This window comes from Rhinolophus sinicus, linkage group LG15, assembly GCF_036562045.2.
Source record: "Rhinolophus sinicus isolate RSC01 linkage group LG15, ASM3656204v1, whole genome shotgun sequence".
Classification (NCBI taxonomy): domain Eukaryota; kingdom Metazoa; phylum Chordata; class Mammalia; order Chiroptera; family Rhinolophidae; genus Rhinolophus; species Rhinolophus sinicus.
Genome location: NC_133764.1, coordinates 21,872,784 through 21,893,632, shown reverse-complemented (window position 1 = coordinate 21,893,632; position 20,849 = coordinate 21,872,784). Strand labels below are relative to the sequence as shown.

The 20,849-nt window shown below is 46.7% G+C and overlaps 1 protein-coding gene across 5 annotated transcripts in view; it reads left to right on the top strand.

Annotated features, from left to right (window-relative positions):
• The window catches only part of RFFL (ring finger and FYVE like domain containing E3 ubiquitin protein ligase), a 62,730-nt gene that overhangs the window by 39,232 nt on the left and 2,649 nt on the right, over window positions 1-20,849 (top strand). For all 5 annotated transcript variants that reach the window (XM_019732607.2, XM_019732606.2, XM_019732604.2 and 2 more), the window contains exons 2-6: window positions 4,666-4,853; window positions 13,014-13,424; window positions 17,068-17,151; window positions 18,048-18,258; window positions 19,484-19,507. In XM_019732607.2, coding sequence (XP_019588166.1) covers window positions 4,674-4,853; window positions 13,014-13,424; window positions 17,068-17,151; window positions 18,048-18,258; window positions 19,484-19,507 — 910 coding nt within the window. In that variant the 5' untranslated portion in view covers window positions 4,666-4,673. The remainder of the gene's footprint in view (window positions 1-4,665; window positions 4,854-13,013; window positions 13,425-17,067; window positions 17,152-18,047; window positions 18,259-19,483; window positions 19,508-20,849) is intronic.

Sequence of the window (20,849 nt, the reverse complement as noted above, 5' to 3'; positions counted from 1 at the left end):
CTGTGCGCAGCCTACCTGGGGTAGGTCATTTATCTTACCCTGTGGGTAACACTGTAATTTTCCTGTTCAGCAGGGCTCAGTCTCCCGAGAAACACCAGCATACTTATCAAGCTGACAAAAGCCCATGTGCTAGCTAGCCTTTCTGGCCTCAGACCACTGGGTTACCCACAGGAAACAGTAAATTCTCTTGTTCACCCCAGCCCTCCATCTCCCGTCCTTCTTCCCTTTAAGCAAAGTCTGGCAGGTTTCACACAAACTCAGAGGAGCGCCGTCAGAGACTGTATTTGAGGATTAAGTCGCCAAGCCCATCTTTTCTGAAGAGGGTATGGGAATTAGGGAAAGAATTTTCAAGCCCTCGGTGAAGATTTGATAATTTTCTTTCAAGATCAGAAGGAGGTTTGCCGATCAGAGAGGGATGTTTTTCAAAGTTGTCAACATAGCGAGAATTCTTTATACCCCCCGCCCCAATCGGTTCCTTGGTTTTAGTCCTTCAGTAACATAATCAGATGCTGTGTGTGTGTATCTGCTTAGGCCTGAGGGATGAAAAAATATATTCCCAAGAGGAAAGCATTTAGTTTGTATGACAGTGTTAAAATTATAAACGCTTTCCTTTCATTCCCTGAAACAGCCCTGAATATAGTTATTTAGGAGTAGGGCTTTCCAGTTGGGCAAGAGAGTACTTTGAACTGACACACACATTAGGAAGTGTGTCTTTTTGGTATTTAAATATATGTCAAAAAGAGTAAAAGCCTGGTCTTTTGACTTTGGTGAACCTGTTCTGTCTGAGTGAGTAGGTCTACGGTATTTTATACTGGAGATTCTTTCCACCTAGCCCTTTCCCTAATAACGCCTTCTCCACATATACAAAGCTCCAGGGTAAGACTGTTCTCCACCTAAACACGGGGCCTGTGGAATAACTGGCAAGTTTCAAGTCTTCTCACAGAGCCCAGGCCTCCTTAAGAGTAGCCACGTCCTTGAACAGGCCAATGCCTTTTCTTTCAGAGCTGTTCAGAAGAAGCAGTTAAGATTAGAACCAAAGTCGAGGGAATGAAAATAGTGCTGTGGATGATAGATTCTCCTGACTCCCAGCTAAGGAAGGGCTTCCTGAGCTCTTGTAGCAGGATGGCCTCGTTGAGCTATAGTGCCTTCCTGGGCCCAAAGTCCCCTGGGAACAAGGACCTTGTCAAAATCACTTTTGGTGTCCCCAGTGCCCAGCACATAGCTGGTGCTTCCTAAGTGCTTGTAAAGCACACGAGTGAAGCACACAATATACAGCTGGCCAGCTTTGCAGTTTTTTCCTACTGATTGTGCCTTACCAAGTGGTTCTACCTGTTATGTGGCAAAGTCCTTATCTCTTAGGAAAAAATTGCAACATGTAGATTCCTGGTGTGGAATAAAGTTTGTTTTCTTTATGTGGTTAAATGCTCCCCCGCCCTACCCCTGCCTTTCCTTTTTATTTCACTCTGGTTACATCTCTGTTCCATTCTATGATGAAAGAGGTGACCTTCCTCTTGCCCAGGAGTAGTCTACCGGAATCGGATCACTTGACCTCTTTTCTTTCTACTCCTGGCCCTTACTCCCATCATTTATTTCCAGCTTCCCTTCTTCTATTATAAAACCTCCTAGTCTTTGGGCATTTCCTCTGCGGTCTGTGAATACGTCTGCATTTCTCTTACCTTAGTGACCTGGGTCCTCTTCCACTACCGCCTTCTCTCTTCTCTTCACAGTCCAAAGTTTCTTGAAAGAGCAATTTATCTTTAGAGTCTGGCAAATCCTCACTTCTCATTCACTTTCCAACCAATGGTTATCAGTGAGCTTCACTCTTCCTAAACTGCTCAGGCAGAGAGCACACCTACGTTTTCTTAAAACTAGGTCCATTGGGTATTTTGCATTGTTATTGTCTTATACTCTACAGGTCTTGACAGTGTTGGTCATTTCTTCTTGAAACTCAAAACCACTCTTCCAGTTTTCCCACCCTGAGCATTTTGTCCTCTGTTCTGCTGGTCGGATTTCCTGTTTGCCCTTTCGATCAGGGGTTCCCAACGGTTCTCACAGACCCATCTCTCTTCTAAACCCAGACTGTCCATCAGTCTTCTGCCCTACTCTGACTTTACATACTTGTAGGCTGAGGATTCCCAAACCTTCATCTTCAGCTGAGACCATCTCCCTGTGTGCAGTGTATGCACCAGCTCGTCCCCCTAGCACAACACTCATCGTCTTAACCTGCCCACCTCTTTCACACAGAGACACATGCCTTCTCCCGGGGGCTTTATCACAGTTAATGATTCCACTATCTATCCTGTTGTGTAATTCAGAGACCCTGGGATTCGTCAAGGCTGTTTTCTCTCCCCCTACCCCCAGCCCATGGCAGCACACAGCAGCTCACAGCAGCCCAGCTCCAGGGAGAGCTGCTGTTCACAGTCTTAGCCATAGAGGGCGCAGCTCACTGGACCATGTGGGAATCGAACCAGCGACCTCCCCGTTAGGAGCAGGGCATGCCAACCACCTGAGCCACTGGGCCAGCCCAAGAGACAACTCCTATGTTTACTTTTTGCCTCTACCTTCCCAGAGAAATTGTAGTTAAAGTATTGTTACAATGTAGGTAGCGACAACTAATGTTTATTTAGTGCTTCACAGCCTGGGGAACGTCCAGATGAGAGAAATAAAATGCCAAAAGTTTATGACTTGTTAGAAGTAGGTAACACAGCCCATAAAGTAGTAAAACAAGGCTTGGGACCAGGTCTTCTGATTCCAGATCCTGGCTTCCTTGTATTATTACACACCATCTCAGATGTTTCTAGCAACAGGTGATTTAAAGAATTACAGAATCCCTCCTCCAGAGGGCTACTATTAGATTGGTGCAAAAGTCATTGCGGTTTTTCCCCTTTATTTTTAACCTTTTAAACCGCAATTATTTTTGCACCAACCTAATACTTCACTGTTGTCCCCAGTCTCTTGCCAACAAAGAACTCACTTAATGAACTGCTCTTCATTGTTCCATGTGACCTACTAGTTGCAAGTAAGGCAGATTAGGTCTCTGTCTTCTGGGAATTTAGAGTCTTCAGACAAGTAATAGTGAGTCAGCGAGAAATGTTTTTGATGTGTAGGAAATGGAACGAACGCGTGCTTAGTTAAGATTTAAATATTGTGTGTGATTCATTCATTCAGTGATCCTTGTGGAGCCACCTATCTGCTGGCACTGTATGATGTCATTGTCCCTGTTCTCATGGGGTCACAGGCAGGTGGGGGAGACAGATGTTCATTGGACCCACCTCCAAGAGTGAATGAATTATATCACAGGTGTATTGGTGGCATGTTGGGAAGCTGAAAAGGCCTGAGAGTTGTCAGAGGCCTAAGGTATAGCTGTCTGACCAGGAAGTGCCTCCCTCTGCTGGGCCTCTTTACTTTCCTCTGTAAAATGACCAAGGTTGAATCCGCTGGGTTCTTAGTTCCTTTCAGCTTATCACATCTTTGAACTATGATCTAACAAAGACACTTTGAATGAGTCAGGAGGCAGAGCAGAAAGTACCATTCTTTTGTGTGAACTGATTATTGAGTAATAACACTAAATGTTCCATTTATTATCTCTGTAAATGGGGTTCAGGCTTAAAATGTCTATATTGAGTGCCTTGGTCTACTGAGAAAAGCACACTCTAACTTTTTACAGGAATGCTTGGCATTGTAGTGGACTGTCTTGCAATCTTTAGGTTATTCTGACATTTCAGGGACCTTAAAAAATCATCAATCCCCTTGCCCCTAGTGCCTGTATTTGGTATGTAAAATGGACATAATAATCCCAAACTTGCTAATAAACTCGCAGAACACGGGTTCAGCAAGGAAACAAATACTTGCTGAGCATCTGCTACGTGAATGACGCTGGACAGGGTACAGTGCAGACCTGAGTAAGTAGTCCCTGCCCTCAAGGGATCGGCGGCTGACTGGTAGGAAACAGAGAGAGCGTATCTGTGTAACAAACTGTTACAGGTGCTGTGATGGACGTTTATTTAGAGTTGCAGGTACAAACGTACGCGTAGTTAGTTCTGCTGCCTGGTGGGAGGGCAAACGGGAGAGGCAGCTGCGGCACAGGGAGAAGAACAGCGGGTGCAGAGACAGAGACCTGGGTTTTCAGAGTCTCGGTTCTTTATATATTAGCTGTGTATGACTTTGACGTCTTTGAGCCTGGGTTTGCCTCATCTACAGAAAGGAAATAATGATACCTCCTCACACGATCCGTGTGAGCACGGACTTAGACACGTGTATGTGTGCACATGACAAAGTTCTGTCTGTCTGAGCTGTAGGAACGAGGTCATGTTCCTGCGTAAAGTGGGTGTCAGTCCACTTGTAATTGCTACGGCAAGAGATTTTATTTGAAGTCAGAGCTCAGATTAAACCCAAACAGGGATCGGCAGCAGCCTTTCAAAGGCAGTGTGCCAACTTGGCAGCCGTGCTGTCCTGGCAGATCAGGGGCCTATACTTACCTCTTACGTGCAGAGGCAACTGCGGTGGTGGAGGAGGTGGCAAGAAGCCTGTGGCCCCTAAAAACCCATCTGCACCTCTCTGGCAGCCGCTGTGGATTGAGTATCCCTGCTCACTGTGCCCTCAGGAATGGTGGCGAACTGAGATGTGTCTGAACTCTGACCTTTTCCCCTTTCCTCCCTGCACCAGATTTTATCATGTGGGCAACCTGCTGCAACTGGTTCTGCTTGGATGGACAGCCTGAGGAGGCCCCAGCACCCCAGGGAGCCAGGACGCAGGCCTATTCCAACCCCGGGTACAGCTCCTTCCCTTCCCCAACAGGCTCGGAACCAAGCTGCAAGGCCTGTGGGGCCCACTTCACAAACATGGCCCGGAAGGTGAGTGCTGCCTTCTCAGCCTGCTGCCACCTCGGGCCCTGGGCCAGCCTGCTGACCTGTAATGCCTGCTGCCTGGCCTTTGCTGGGCAGCGCTGGTAACCCAGACCTGTTCCTGTCACAAAAGTGTTGAAGAAAAACTAACCCAGCAAAACCAAAGCATCTCGGCATTGACTGGTGTCAGCTAGACCTGAATTCAGATGTTAGCTTTGCTATTCACTGGCTGTGTGTCTTAACCTTTCTTGGGATTCATTTTCCCCATTTATAAAATGGGGATATAAAAGTGGTACCCATCTGACTGTGCGAAAATAAAATGGGATAAGATTACGAAGGGTACCCAGTACAATGCTTGGCACTCGATGTTATTGTCAAGCTGCCATCATAAAAAGCCTGACTGCAGATGAACTTTTTTCTTTTCTTACTGAAAACAATGTCAAGGACATCTGAGTACATCGAGACCCTAACAACACAAAGACTGGCTCTTATTTACCGTAGCGATTTCATTTGAAATGGATTGTAGCTATGATTTCCAGATTAGCGAGTGGGAAGTGGAATTATTGGCTGGGTAATGGTGTGTAGGTGTGGGCCGTGGCTTTGTCAGCGCCCCGAGGCCACATGTTCTCTATGGTCAGGCACGACTGGGGCTGATGGTGAACCCTGACCCGGAGAAAGAACTCCTGTGTTCTGTATTTTGCTGTGGAACAAGAAGTTTGCTGCCCAGGATGTGATGTTAAAATGGCGATAATGGGAAATTTGAGAGGAAACAATCCTTTTTAAACCACCTGCTGTTTGCCAGGGGCTGTTTTAAGCAATTTAGATTTTGTTTCATTTAGTCCTCACAATAAGTTTGGTGTAGGTTTTAGGGTCCTTATCCCCCCATTTTACACATGAGACACTAGGACTTAGAGTTTGACAGTTAAAAGGAAACTGTACATGTCAAGTTCCTGACAAACAGCATAAGAGACATTAAAATACACATTCTCTTCCCTCTATGGAGGTAGTGCCCCAAGATTATAGTTACTAAATCGCAGAGCTGGGATTCAAACCCAGGTCTTTGACTCTCGAGTTATCTCCCAGAAGACATTCAACATCTCAGAATTTCTGCCGCTCGAAGTGTTGACCACCTCCCCTTTTGTACCTGTAAGATGATGGAGGATTGGCATTTTGCTGTGTACGTTGTATTTTGCCGACCCTTCACTATAGTGCAGTGAAGCGGGGCACATAGCTGAGCTTTGCTGTGATTTGCTTGGCTACCCCAGGCACTGTGGGAACTCAAGCAGAGAGGCTGCTGCATGAGCCAGGGAGCTGTGGCTTGGAGTGCAGAGGTGCCCCTCCTTTTATGCTTAGACCGAAAGGTTGAGTCAATAGGTTGAGGCTGAAGGGGAGAATAGAAGGGACCTGGGTCACATGGCCTCAGTCATCTCAGTGATGGAGACGGTGGGGTGGAGTTAGGACCTGAGATGAGATGGAAGGAGGGCTGTTGGGTACTTGTCACATGCCTGGCACTGCATGCGGCCTTTCGCATGAGTTACCGCCTTGAATCCTTGCAACAGCCTATGAAATATGTACCATTATTTGTTCCCATTTTACAGATGAAGAATTTTTTCTCTTTATCTAAAGTAGTAGTTTCAAGGACTAGGTACACCAAGAGTCTAGTGGATAGCCACAGATGTTGCTGTTTTCTCTATGACACCAAGAAATGCTAGGAACAGCTGCTGGTAGAAGTGGCAACGTCAACGGCAAGAAAGAGTAGGGAAAAGCCTTGTTTAAATGAGGCAGCATGAATTTGCAGTATTTTTTTTTTAAACCTCTTTTTTTTTTTAACCTGGTGGTGTATACCTTTTTATTGTTATTCAACAGTTAAAACATTTTTTACAGTTATGTAAGTATACAACTTACAGTCAAATTGTTCAACAAAGTTAGTTATAAACAGTAGAATCCCCCTTCTCATTTTGCTCTCCTCAGAGGCACCTGCTTTCAGTTCTTTTGGCTGATTCTTTTAGTAGTTACTTCCACATTTCTCTCTCTCTCTCTCTCTCTCTCTCACACACACACACATGCACACAGACACACACACAGCCCTTGAACAATGTGGGGGTCGGGTGCTGACACCCCGCACAGTCATAAATCTGTATATAACTTTTTTTTTTAAGATTTATTTTTTACTGGGGAAGGGGAACAGGACTTTACTGGGAAACAATGGGTTCCTCCCAGGACCCATCAGCTCCAAGTCAAGCCACTGTCCTTTCCATCTTAGCTGTGGAGGGCGCAGCTCAGCTACAAGTCCAGCTGCCGTTGTTCAATCTTAATTGCAGGGGGCACAGCCCACCATCCTTTGCGGGAGTCGAACCGGCAATCAACTGAGCCATCTGGCCGCCCAGGAGCTCAGTGGCAGCTCATTGTCTTCATTCCAGTTGTGGAGGGTACATCCCGCTGGCCCATGTGGGAGTTGAACTGGCAACCCCACTGCCCAGAGCTCATGTTCTAACCAACGGAGCCACCCGTACGCCCCTGTGTATAGCTTTTAACTCCTCAAAAACTGAACTACATTTCCTCGTATCCAAGGGGCATTGTGAGCCCCCCGCCCCGCCCTTATTAAATGTCAGTTACAGTCTGTGGAGTGGAAATGGAGAAAGAAAGGGCAAAGAGGACAGTGATGGTGACCCAGGCTTGGGGATCAGCATGTCAAGTGTAGAACCAGGGGGTCAAGTGAGTTCTTGACATTTCTTAGCTGAAAGAGAGAATGTGAATGAATGTGAGTGACTGAGGAAACCACCCCCAGAGAAAGGTTAGGTAAGGATGGGAAGATGCTTTTTCTTTATGGTTGTTGTCACCTCCTAACATAAATGTTTGTGGACTGCCTGTCTTCTCAGATGGTACCTAGGAACAGGGAGTTTGTCAATTTTGTTCACAACTTTTTATCTGCAGTGTTTAGAACAGTGACCAATACATAGTAGGTAGGCAATAAATTTTTTTTGAATAAACGAATGAATGAATGGACAGTTGAGTTGAGAGCAATGTAAAAAAGGGGAAGTAGAGCAGAGAGTTGCTGTTTTTATTACTTTATGGCTGAGGATTCCCTGCTGAAGATTTTCATAGAGGGCCCAATTCTGTGCCAGCAGCATGGTAGCGGCTACCATGCTCCTGTTTCGTGAAGGCAGAGCTGTGGAAGCCCGAGGCCTTTCCCTCAGGGAGCTTAATGTCTGATTAGGAGGCGCACATTTGCAAAGAACTAGTAACAGTCAGCTGGGTAAATGAAGTGCTGGGGGATCAGGCACTTGGTAAACTGTTGGTAAACTGATCCTTTTAGTTAGATGAAGGAAGGTTCATTGATTTGCACAGCAGTGGCGGAAGTAAAGGCACCAGATGTGGGGCAAGTGTAAGGTGTTTGGGAGAACTGTGAGTGGCCTTTTTGGCCCGAGGGCAGGATGCTTGGGAAGTTAGGGTAGAATAAAGTTGGGATTCGGTGGTGAAGGGCCATGACTGCCATAGCAGGGAGCTTGTAGCCACAGACCAGGAAGCGTCAGAAAGGTTTTGAACACAGGACCAGCCTGATCAGCCCTGTCTCAGGTAGTAGACGTGGCCTCATTAGTGGTCAGAGTAGCACTTAGGACACTCTTACACACTTGGTGAGAAGTTCTCCGAGCCTGGTCTAGGGTGGTGGCTGAGACTGACTGATGTACTTACCATTTAGTGAGCAACAAACTCTTCGTGCCAGACCCTGTGAAGTAGTAGTTGTTAACTCATTTTACAGATGAAAAACATGAGACTCAAATACTTAGCTACTAAGATAGAAGGGCATGCAGCACAGGAAGACAGATGAAATGGAGGACAAGATCAAACAATGCCAGGATATTGGCCTGGGTGCCTGCAAGCATGGCAAATGATTCAAATAAAGAACTTTCCCCTATTCATTGGGAAATAACTTGCTGAATATCTACTGCATGTCAGGCATTGCCCGGGCTGGGAAGGCAGAGATGAAGTAAGTCATCCCTGCTTAACAGGGAGCTTGCAGTCTGACAGGAAGGTGGGGCAGATACATAGCCATTCAGAGACAAGAAGAAAGCATCCGTAGCGAGAAGGGCTTTTGTGGAGGGAAAGACAAGTTCCCGTTTGGATAGTAAAAGATGGTTCTGGGTACAACATTTTCTTGCTAAGAAATTTTTTGTAATTCACAGTGAATTTTGTGAATATTAAGGATGTTTTCCCCTATTAGAATTTTTTTCTGGTAATTTTATGCTTTAGTGGATCAGCATTCTTATCATAAGGGTTTGGCATTTAATAGCCACAGGCTTTCAAAATGTCTTTTCTAGAAGTGGTTGAATTGAAAGGATTACATGGATCCTACTATCTTCTTTTCTTCATTGTGGTCAGTATTTTCTGAATGCTCATTCGGTACAAAGCACAGATAACTTTCAGTACTTTACAGAGACTACATAAGATTTGCCATGTTTCCCCGAAAATAAGACCTAGCCGGACCATCCGCTCTAATGCATCTTTTGGAGCAAAAATTAATATAAGACCTGGTATTGTATCATATTGTATTGTATCATATCATATATCATATCATATCATATCATATATCATATCATATATCATATCATATCATATCATATATCACATACCCAGTCTTATAGTGAAATAAGAGTGGGTCTTATATTAATTTTTGCTCGAAAAGATGCATTAGAGCCGATGGTCTGGCTAGGTCTTATTTTCGGAGAAACATAATATCACCCCTGACTTCCTAGAGTTTCCAGTCTTGGAGAGAAATGGCAGGCCGTAATTTTCCCACAAGCCAAATATCCCATCTGTATTAGTAATACTTACGTGTGGTTTAATAGCAGCCTTGACAATTTTGGAGGGAGTTTAGTACCCAGCCTCTTTAGTTGGACCAGTTTGAGGAGGAGATTGTGTTCAGAAACATGGAAGAGATATTCAGATCTCATAGTGGAAAGAGGAGTAGTTCCTAGGTACTGGCAAAAGCTCAGAGATGAGGCACAGGGGAAAGGGAGTAAAAGTTGACTGTCTTACCTTTTGGTGAGTATACCCGGGTACCTTATGCTGAGGTTTTATATAATCTCATATGATATTTCCAGTAGTCCTTAAGGGCAGGCTGGCCACCTGACCTCACAGGGAGGAATCTGATGCTCTGGGAGGATGTCTGTTTTGCACAAGTTGCCTTAGCCAGGAAGTGCCCATCCAGGACTGAATCCCGATTGTGTCACTCCTCTGGCGGCCCTTTTTCCTCTCAGTGGTCTGCAGAAAGGAATGCCTGTAGGAAGGACGGTAAGGAGGAAGGGCTGGTCGGGTGAGAAAGTGGGCCTGGTCTGTGCCGGGGACTATGGGTGGGCAGGGAGCAGGAATAAGGGAAGGGCACGTTAGCAAAGGGGAGCAACCCTTGTAGACTCCCTGAAAAGTGGTGCCGCTGCCAGCTTTTTTGATGCTGGATGTTTGTGTGTACTCTTGGCATTTATACAGGCATATTAGCTCTACTAATTTATCTGTCATGCTACCTTGTTACTCAATTGGTTTGTACCATTTGCTAGAATTTATACTGTGTTTTCCCGAAAATAAGACCCAGCTGGACAATCAGCTCTAATAAATATTTTGAAGTAAAAATTAGTATAAGACCTGGTCTTATTTTACTATAAGAGCTTATTTTAGTTATATTATATTATAATGTAAGACCCAGTTTTATAGTAAAATAAGACTAGGTCTTATAATATAATATAATATAATATAATATAATATAATATAATATAATATAAGTAATGTAATATAATGTAATGTAATACCGGGTATAACGTAATATAATACCGGGTCTTATATTAATTTTTGCTCCAAAAGACGCATTAGAGCTGATTGTCTGGCTAGGTCTTATTTTCTGGGAAACACGGTATATGCATGATTCCTTTGCTCATTCTGCCCACATTTGTTGATGGCCATTTTTTCCTTTTCCTTTGTTCTCTCCTGCCTCTGCCAACTGGGATTTTAGCTTCAAGCACTGTCTTTCTCCTTTAGGGTGTATTTCAGATGCAGGCTGACTTCAGAGTCCCTGGGAGGCGGGTGGAGACCATGGACACAGAAACTGGGTTGCTGTCTTTGCATCCTGATCTTGCACCCAATAAACCACACACATGTGAGGAAAGAACAGGGAGTTGCGTAGGTCTGGCTGATTGAGCAGCTCAGGGCTTTTAATTGTGTCCAACTAGGTCTTGTCACACTGCCTTGACTTAAGAAATGTTCCATGTCAGGACCTACAACCTTAAGACATTGAAGCCTCTTCATTTCACTCTCAGTCATCCTAAACACATTTCATGTCCCAATAGAAAAGCTTTAGATAGCTATGAACCCCCAGGACCCCGAAGCATCCATTTTCCACCTGAGTGGCTACTGGTCTCGGAACCGTTTTGGTGCTAGTGCAGCCATGCGACCTTTTCAGTCAGCCTGCGGACATTTTATTTTCTGGTTATAACTGTGTAGAGAATAAAGGAGTTTGATATATGCCCTCTTGCAATGCCTTCTAAGTATTAATAGTCAAAACTGGATGGGAAACATTATGCCTGTCTCCCTTTACTACATAAATGACACTTAGACTAAATATAACTATCTCAGCTATGCAGACTTGTACTTCAGCCCCGCACAAGTGGCTGTGATTTTGACTGAGAATCTAAGTCTCTTGGGCATTCTTGTTAGCTTGAATAGCTTTCTATACTTAGAAAAGAGTGAACAGAAATATTTAGGTTAATCCTTGAGTCACCACAGGATGAAAAGTTTTTTATTTCTCTAAACGATCAGTGAGTGTGCCTTCTAGGTTTGCCCAGTATGCCCCAGAATGACGTCTCCTGTGGGAATGTGGCCTGCTCTTGGCTGCAACAGAGCAGTCAGATGGCACTGTGCTTGTGCAGCCAGTGGGGCAAGAGGCTGAGGACTTGCTTCCTGTGAGTGGAGCAAGCCATCGTGTGTTGTGTTGTCTGAGACCGTGGGGATTGCTGCTGCCAGGCGGTACCAGCTTGCCTGCCAGGCGCTCGTTGCCCGTCTGAGACACTCTGTACTTTCTCGAGTGAGAGCTCCCTAATCATGTCCAGAGGCCCTCCTGAAGCTGTCTAAATATTTGTCTTGGATGTGCTCTTATGTACCACTGAATTCCCAGCACTCTGAGTGGGCCTTCGTGGGGGTGGAGGGGGCTGGCTCTGGCCTCTGTGGATTGGGCACTGGGTTGGGAGTCTGGAGATGGAGAGCCAGGCCTTTGACTCAGTACCGCTGTCGGCGTGACTGGAACCGAGGTCGGCACCATGGCCTGGCGGAAGGAGCATGACTGGGCATTAAACTCAGGACACCTGGAGGGTAAACCCTCACTCTGCTCTACTGCCTGCCCTGGACTATTACACTTACAACTTCAGACCTCGGTTGCTCTGGATATGAAACAGAGAGGGATACGAATAACTACTTTTTGGGGTGGCTTTGAGAATTCAGTGACAAACTGGGTACAGCTCTAGCACATAGTAGCCACTCAATAAATTTAATAATAGTTACCACCACCACCACCACCTTTAAACATTTGCTTTCTTATCTCAGCAATAAAATGGAAAGAATCATAGTTCAGGATTTGAATGGCTCTCATCATTAGCTCGTATTTCATAGCAATAATAACTGAAACAGTTACTTATTGAAGACTCCTGTGTCAGATACACTAAATGCATTATCTTTAACTTTACAACAATCCTATGAGGTAGATACTGTTATCACCCCCATTTTACAGATGAGGAAACTGAGGGCCAGAGAGGCTAAGTTGTACATCCACAGTGACACCATAAGAAATGGAGGAGGGAGACAATAAAAATGCAGGGGTTTTTGATTCTAAAGCTGGTAGTCTTAATAGTCTCCATTTCTCTATCAGTAAAATAAATAAGGCCTCAAATGGGATAATAAATATAGTATCCTGTGCATGGATACACAGATGCATATGGAGAGGTCTGCCACCTCTGAGTGGCTTTTAACCTGACACCTGCACGTCGTCCTGCACCCTTAGGTACAGGCGATAGCTTATCTAAAGTAAGAGTGACTGGTGGCCTCGCTGGGCTCCGCAGCCCTGAGCTCCCAGCCCGCTCTGTCTTGTTCTCACACTCTGACGTGGTTTCCTCTGTCTCTTGCTCCAAGCAGCAGACCTGCCTGGACTGTAAGAAGAATTTCTGCATGACCTGTTCGAGCCAAGTGGGGACTGGGCCCCGCCTCTGCCTTCTCTGCCAACGATTCCGAGCAACAGCCTTTCAGCGGGAGGAGCTCATGAAGATGAAAGTGAAGGACCTGAGGGACTATCTCAACCTCCATGACATCTCTACCGAAATGTGCCGGGAGAAGGAGGAGCTGGTGTTCTTGGTGCTTGGCCAGCAGCCTGGAATCTCCCAGGAGGCCAGGACTCGTGCCCCCGCCTTGTCCCCGGACTTCCCCGAGCAGCAGGCCTTCCTGACCCAGCCTCATGCCAGCACGGTACCTCCTACCTCACCCAACCTCCCTTCTTCACAAGCACAAGCCACCTCTGTTCCCCCTGCCCAGGCTCAGGAAAACCAGCAGGTATGGGTCCGTTTTGCAGCCTCTGCCCATCTCTGCCAGTTGGAGGGCGCGTCTCCCCTCCTGCCTGCGTTGGGGGAGTGGAGTGGGAGCTTAAGTGTCACGGTCACTTGCAGCCTTTCTGTCTGCTGATGCACTAATGATATTTTCTTGACATCACACTCAGGTTTTGGCTTTTTTCAGAGAGGATAATGCATGGTTTCTTGTGTTTTTTGTTTGATACATATCTCAGTTAGATATTTCTTAAAAATTCATGGTCCCAGAAATATTTTGAAAAAACTCACTGTTAACTCTCCAAATCTAATTCTATTCAAATCGCCCTCCTACTTACTCAGCTTTGTTGTGGTCTCCCTTAGCTGGGTGGGGAACGTGGTGCCTTAGTAACCATTGCAAGGCACGTAGGGAAAAAGGCACAGGGAAAGATAAGGGAGAGTCGGGGACACAAGTGATCAAGACAAGGCCACTGCTTCTCTCGCCAGTCGCTGCCTGGGCGGGGCAGTGGTTGGCACACGAGGGCACAGTACCCTGCCTTATCGTCATCCCCGTGGGGCCTGGAAATGGTGAGCTGAGAGCAGTGCACTGACTGAATTATGAACCAGACACAGGAAGTACAGAAATGAGTAATACATTGCCTCTGCCCTCAGAAAGCCTCTCTAAGAGGGAAGGTAGTGTCAAAGTAAGAAACGTCCAAACCTGTAGGAAGTTTTTATGACTGTATTTGAGCCAAACTGATGACAATTTATGGGAAGCAAAATCTCAATGGATTGAGAAAACGCTCCAGAGAATGGCAGTTTTACAGCTTATTTAATACATTAGAATCAAAGGAGGAGACGTAAGGGCGGTTACCTGAAATCCACTGGTGGTAGATGAAAGGGATGGGAGAAAGCAAAGCGGGGAAATCTCGGATTGGATAAAAAATAAAATGGAGAGACACATACTTAACATTTACAACATGTAGAGATGGTATGTGGGCAGTAAGGTAATTAGGGGTTCTGTGGTCTCCTGCTCTGGTGCAGTGGGTTGTACCCTGAGGGGTCTGGAACAAGGGATTCCTCTGACATTCCAAGTGTATGTTAACTTAGATGCCAAAAGACAATAGACAGGCTCACTTAAGGTAAAGACTGACCTTAGTCAAGGAAGCTCCAGGCCAAGGATGTGACCCCCGGCCTTGACCCGCTTTTAGTCAGGAATTTTTATGTTCAGACCATCCTATGTGGTTACTTTTGGTCTGAGTCTGTGGGGCCCGCTATGCTGGCCTCCCCTCAGGTTTAGTACATAGTCACTTTTTTGTCCACGGTGGACATGCAAATCAACCATTGGATTCGAGTGAGGCCAGTGGATTTAACCACTATGTAAGGATTGATGGTGTCCCGCAGATGTACTTACGTGCCTTAAGGACCCTTTTATTTATATGGCTTGGGTAATAGAGAGGGGAGTAGGACCTAGAAGATCTGGTTTCCACATCCAGTTTGTCACGGACTGTTCAGTCACCTTGGGTGAACTTGGAGCCTTCAACAATGAAATGAAGTTCTGCTCTTGCCAGGATGTTGGGAGGATTGGCTAGTGTGATGTCATGTCTGAGGAGCTACTTAGAGTGGGCATAGTCCTCCTGCTGTGAGTTCCCATGCTGCTGCCTCTGGTAGATGATCACCGCCTTTGCCAGGGCTGGGCCCCCTGACTCAGCTCTGATGGGCACTGAGGCATAAAGGCCCGTGCGATAGCACGCTTTACCTGCTGTAAACTCATTTACTCCCTTGTCGGCTTGAGCACGCTTTCTTCCTAGCTGGAGTTTAACTCTTTCCTAAGCTCTGGCTGGCTGTCGGCTGGACAGGTTTTGTCTCCTGCTATTCCCTTTGCTTGGTTGAGCTCTCCTGCCTGTTTATGGGGAGCTAGGAGAGTAACTTGAGGACATTGTTTTTCCCTAAAGAACCTTCAGGTGGGTTTTTCAATGGAAGGTGCAGGTTTTAAGCTTCCTGTCGTTAACCAGAAATTTCCAGACTGCACCTACAAGTCATGCTATGTACCAGATCTAATTGGATACTGCTCCTCTGATCTCTGATGTTTTTAGAGGGCCTTCATGTCAGCTCCCATCCTCTGTTCTGGTGAGATCTACATTTTGCAAGCCAGAAAAACAGACAATTCCACAAGTGAGTTGCATCTTGCATGCAAATGTTCTCATAGTGCCAGCTCCACCAGGGTCTTTTCCTTCACCTGTAATGCCCTGGCAGTAGTTGCTAGGGAAGGGAGTATGTGGATTAAACAAAACTGTGGACAGATAATAGTTGTAGATTTTGATTTAGTCAGTAGGCAAAAGAAAAGACAACATGCTTTGCAGCATGAGATCCAGTTTCTCCTTCTAAGAAACAAGGACATACAAAAGCTGTCTATTTAGGAACAGGGTATAGGTGCTGAAAGACTTTTTGTTACTCCAGGGTGACACCGGGAGGCCAGTGGGTACCACATTTGCATAAAGCAAAGAGAAAACGAGAGGTGTTGAAGAAGACATTGTTTGGGGTGCTTCCCAGGCGTGTATGACATACTTGTTATCTTATTCTTACTTGGCGTTTTTGGTGGTGCTGCTGGTGGTGATTCCTGCTTTTCATTCCCTCTGCGTTGCTTGCCTCTTCTTAGTTAGCTCCTAATCTGGGATGAGTGGCTGGGGCCAGCAGGCCAGTGCTTTCCTAAGTTGTCCCTTTTACTGGTGCTCCAAGACGCCAGTGGGAAAAGCCTGTGAGCTCAGACACCTCTGCTCTGGGCTCACACCAGGCCCTTTGCCTGGAGGGAGCAGTGGGTGAGGAGGACCGAGTTGAGGGGTTTGTGGCTTAAATGGTGTTGGGCTCAGGAGGCTCACAGTCCTGAGTCCTCTTTGGCAAAACTTGGAGGAGGACCTCGGAAGCACCTTTTGAGAAGTTAGAATTCTAAGCAGAATGAAACTCATTAAGCATAGGTGTTTGTTTTCTATCATCTTAGGCTAATAGATTCTTAGATGCATTAAAATAAATTTTTGACCAGGTTTCAAGACAGTTCTTAGTAATAGTGTGCCCTGCTGGTTGGAGCACATTTTCTGAATGTGAGAGTAGTTACTGTCCAGAAGAGAGGTTGTAGGGAAGTGAGGGTCTGGAAACTTTCTCTCATCTGGGCCAGACGAGGAAGCCGGGGAGATTTAGGATGGAGGAAGGGAAGACATGTTATGAACAGTTTGGAAGAAAATAGTGGACATTTTCCAAGGGGCAGAACCAGGGATGGTGGGTGGAAGTTATAGAAAGGGCCGTTTGGGGTCAGTGTCAATAAAAAGCTCGATGGCAGTTAAGAGATTCATCTCCAGCAGTGGACACGTCATCTTCCTTTCACTTGGAGTGTTCAAGCTGAGACGAAATTGACGGTGAATGGCGCTAATGCCATCCTGGTGGTGGGCAGAATTAACACACTCTTGTTGGAGAATTGAAATCTGTTTGTATTGTTTCTCTGCCTGGCAAAGTCAGTATCAGACAGCAGGCTTTTGTGATGCTGCTGTGTGAGGCTCCAGATTTCTAGGGGAGATGGGGGTACGTTTGGGACATGCTGTGAGCCCAGAAGAGGCCCATGCTGTCTCTGCCAAGCCCTGGGACGTCTCTGTGGATGTGATGGCACCTTTCTCTTCCCACAGGCCAATGGCCATGTGTCTCAGGACCAAGAAGAAGCCGTCTACCCGGAGGGCACAGCCAGAGCACCTGCTGAGGAGGAGACCCAGGTGGGGCCTCTGCTCGGGTCTGTGCGTTTGCCTTCGCTCTTTCACGGGTGTTCTTGGGCTGTTACGAGGAAGCTCTCCGCAGACTCGGAAGCAGTCTGTGATAGTCCTTTCAGGGGTGGACTGTGCTACTAGTGTGCCTTCAAAGCCATCCCTGTGTTAGTGAGGTTGCCGTGGGACCAGGGAGCCTCATGGCCCAGTAGTTTTCAGTCTCCTGACTGGCTCAGAGCTGCCACAGTGCAGGCTTGTGCTGCTGTGCAAATCTCGTTCTCCTACTGCCAGCACAGTAGCCGTTGTTGGGAGGAGGAGAGACGAGAGCGAGTTCAGGCCTCAGCCGTGGCGGGCCAGCCCAGAGGCCACAGCCACCAGGGCCACGGAGCTATGGTCAGGGTTGCGTGCAGAGGAGTGCGTGCCAGGGAAGTCTGCCCCTTGCGTGGGAAAGCAGAATTCCCCAGCGGGGAGAGAAAGGCTCGCACCATGTGAGGTGGTTCTTGTACTGCCACGTTGAGTCTGCACAGGAGCCTGTGTGGTGGGTCTGCTCCCTCCTTCATGGAGGGCAGAGAGCTGAGCCCTCGCCTGATGTTATTTAGCACTCATCAGTGGTGGGGGTAGGACTCAAAACGAGGGCCATCTGATGCAGATTGGTGCTCCTTCTGCTTCATGCATTGCTGCTTGGTCTGTGGCGGGCTGTGCCTGAGCACAGAACTGGGGGTCAGGAAGAGATGGGGGTCTATTTTGCAATGCAAAGCACCATGCCTGGTACTCTGCCTGCCTCTGTTCCTACCCTTCGTGAGGTCAGTTACCCAAAGTGTGGTGAGAGGAGTGCTCTGGGGTCCTTGGAGAGAGACAAAACTTGGACAGGAAGAGCTGAGCCCACCCTTCTCATCTTTGCCTTTCAGTCCGTCGACTCAGAGGACAGCTTTGTCCCGGGCCGAAGAGCCTCCCTGTCTGACCTGACTGAGCTGGAGGACATTGAAGGTCTGAGTGTGCGGCAGCTGAAGGAGATCCTGGCTCGCAACTTTGTCACCTACAAGGGCTGCTGTGAGAAGTGGGAGCTGATGGAGAGGGTGACGCGGCTGTACAAGGACCAGAAAGGCCTCCAGCACCGGGGTGAGGGGCTGTCTGGGGGGCCTGTGCACACGAGTCTGAGCTGCTTGCCATCACTAAAGCCTGGCGGCCTCTTCCAAGGAAGGATTCCTGCCACATCGGCACCAGCTAGTGATAGCTGTCACCTGGAGTTGGTGCCAGGACTGGGTTAGACATTGTGGACATGTATTTACTCCTCAGAGCAGCCTATGAAATAGATGTTATTAGCATCCCACTTTTATTAGGGAGCCCAGATTTGAGCTGAGGATTTCCCGGTATACATCCATGGCTTTTCCCACCATATGTCACCCCTACCACAGTCGCTGCTCCCTCCCACAGTACTGTTTTAAACAGTTGGGAGATTAGAAAGCGAATCTTTGTACACATTGCGTGAGGAGAATATCGTTCTGCCTGCACTTGGACTTTTCCTTTTATTCATTTTCTCAAAGCATTCAACACGGTATCATTTTCAGGCGATGCCCAGTAAAGTATCTAGGTCTGTGGTCAAATGAGTTTGGGAAAAAAAGCTTTATATTATGCCCTCCTGTTACTGATTCACTGTAGATACTCTACTACTAAGGCAGAGAAGTCCTGCAAAGGAGAAATGTGTTTAGCTGATTTGAGCTCTGCGTTTCCTGAAATGATTTCACCTAGAATCCACCCTCTCCTCCCCAACTGATTCAGCTTCAGCAGATCAACATTTTGGTTCCTTGTGTGCTAACAGTAGTTGAAGTCAGATTGCAGGCCCTCCTCTCCCAGAAGCTCAAATTCGTCAGAGTTAGGGGACATCTGACCAGTCACCTGATCACAGCCTTACTCTTCCCTTTGGGATTGTCTCCCTGGAGTTGTGAGGACGTGGGGAATGGGAGATGGCTCCATCTGGGAGCTTCATCCAGATGCCCCGGCTGGCTAGAACAGATGGTTCCTTCTTTCTTGGCTTTAATGCTGCCTTTTAAAGCAATAGGAAAAGATACTGTGCTTGTGCAGTATCTTTCCTCCTTGGCACTTTTGTTCGTGCAAACCTGTGGAATCCCGTTTCCTAAGACCAGACAGACGTACCAGCAGGAGCTGTGTGTGAGTTTGCAGCCTGTGGAGTGAGAGAGAAGGGTGACATGGTGTCTGTCTGGGCTCTTAGCCACCCTGGTTGCCAGCGGGGAAATAGTCAGAGGTCAGAAATGAAGCCAAGGGGGTTGGAGACTCTCCTGTACCGTCACACATTCATACATCTTCTTTTCTCTTTCTTTTTCAGTGGGTGGTGCTGAAGACCAAAACGGTATGTAATTGTTTCTGTTTGGGAACGGGCTTAGGCTCTTAGCTCTCTCTCCTTCCCCTCCTTCAACCCTGACTTCTGTTAATAGTCTAAGAATTCTGAGCAATAGCTCCACAAAGGCGTGAATAGGTTTCACTCCCTTTCACAGCCAGCCCACCTCAAGTGTTTGACATTTTGAATAGCCAGGAAGCAGGAAAGGAAAGTACCGAAGCAACAAAGTCCGGAGAACTCCGCTGTGGAATGATAGAGGTGCCTGGTACAAGGCCAGTTCCCTATTTATGGCTGCCTGGTTCAGGCTCCCACTTAAAACATGCTGAGCAGTTCATACGGTCACCTTGATAGTCCCTGCCCTTAGGCCAGTTGCCCAGAATGCCCAGCTGTCTAGATTTGAATCCTGGCTTCTCTACTTAGCAGCTGTGTGCCCTTAAGCAAGCCACTTGACTCTTTGGCCTCAGTTACCTCACCTATAAAATGAATAATAAGACCACGTACTTCATAGTTTTGTGAGGATTTAATGAGTTAATATGCAAAGCTCTTAGGACCCAACATCTACCATGTGACTGGCATTTTATGGATTCAAAGATGAATATCTGACCTCAGAGCACATAGCAGATACTCAGTATGTATAATTGTGGAAATTGACTGAATTTGTTGAATTGAGGAACTCAGTGGTGTACGAGGGGAGATAAGCAGGCAAACGGAAAACGTCTAACCCAGTGTGGTAAGGAGCCGTGGGTGGGGGTGTGCATACAGTTCTGTGGGGCAGCACACAAGAGCGAGCTACAATCTCTGGTGGACTCTTCCAGCAGGAAATCTCCTTGGAGGAATCCCTGGGGGGCATTTGTGAGATAGCACAGGGAGGTCTCCTTGATCCTTGGCCTTATTTAATTGGGGATACGTTTACAAATAAGACTTGCGATCCTTAATGAACCATTCATTACAGTTCCATTTATATCTAAACTTTTCTGAACCAGTTTTATCTTTTCAGCATGTTCTGCCTCGGGATATTGAGCCCCTAAGTGGCATTTACTCCCTATATTACAGCATCAATTGTCTGAAAATTATTTCTTTTAAGCTTTGGGGACTTTCCCTTACTTAGTTCTCATGTACTGGGGTGTATTTGATCTACAGGTACTTTACTCTTCAAATCTATAACCTGACCTGCGGAGGTGCAGATTAAATAAGCAACTGGAAATGGCTGCTGGGGAAATGTATTTTTGGCGTTCCGTCTGAGGGAAAGTGTGCGGGTTGGGGAATTTGTTCACAGTGTGCCTGTTCTCTCCCACCTCCATTCCTGCACTCCCCCCTCACTTACACAACCTCCTGACTTTCCCCTCTGCCCCCT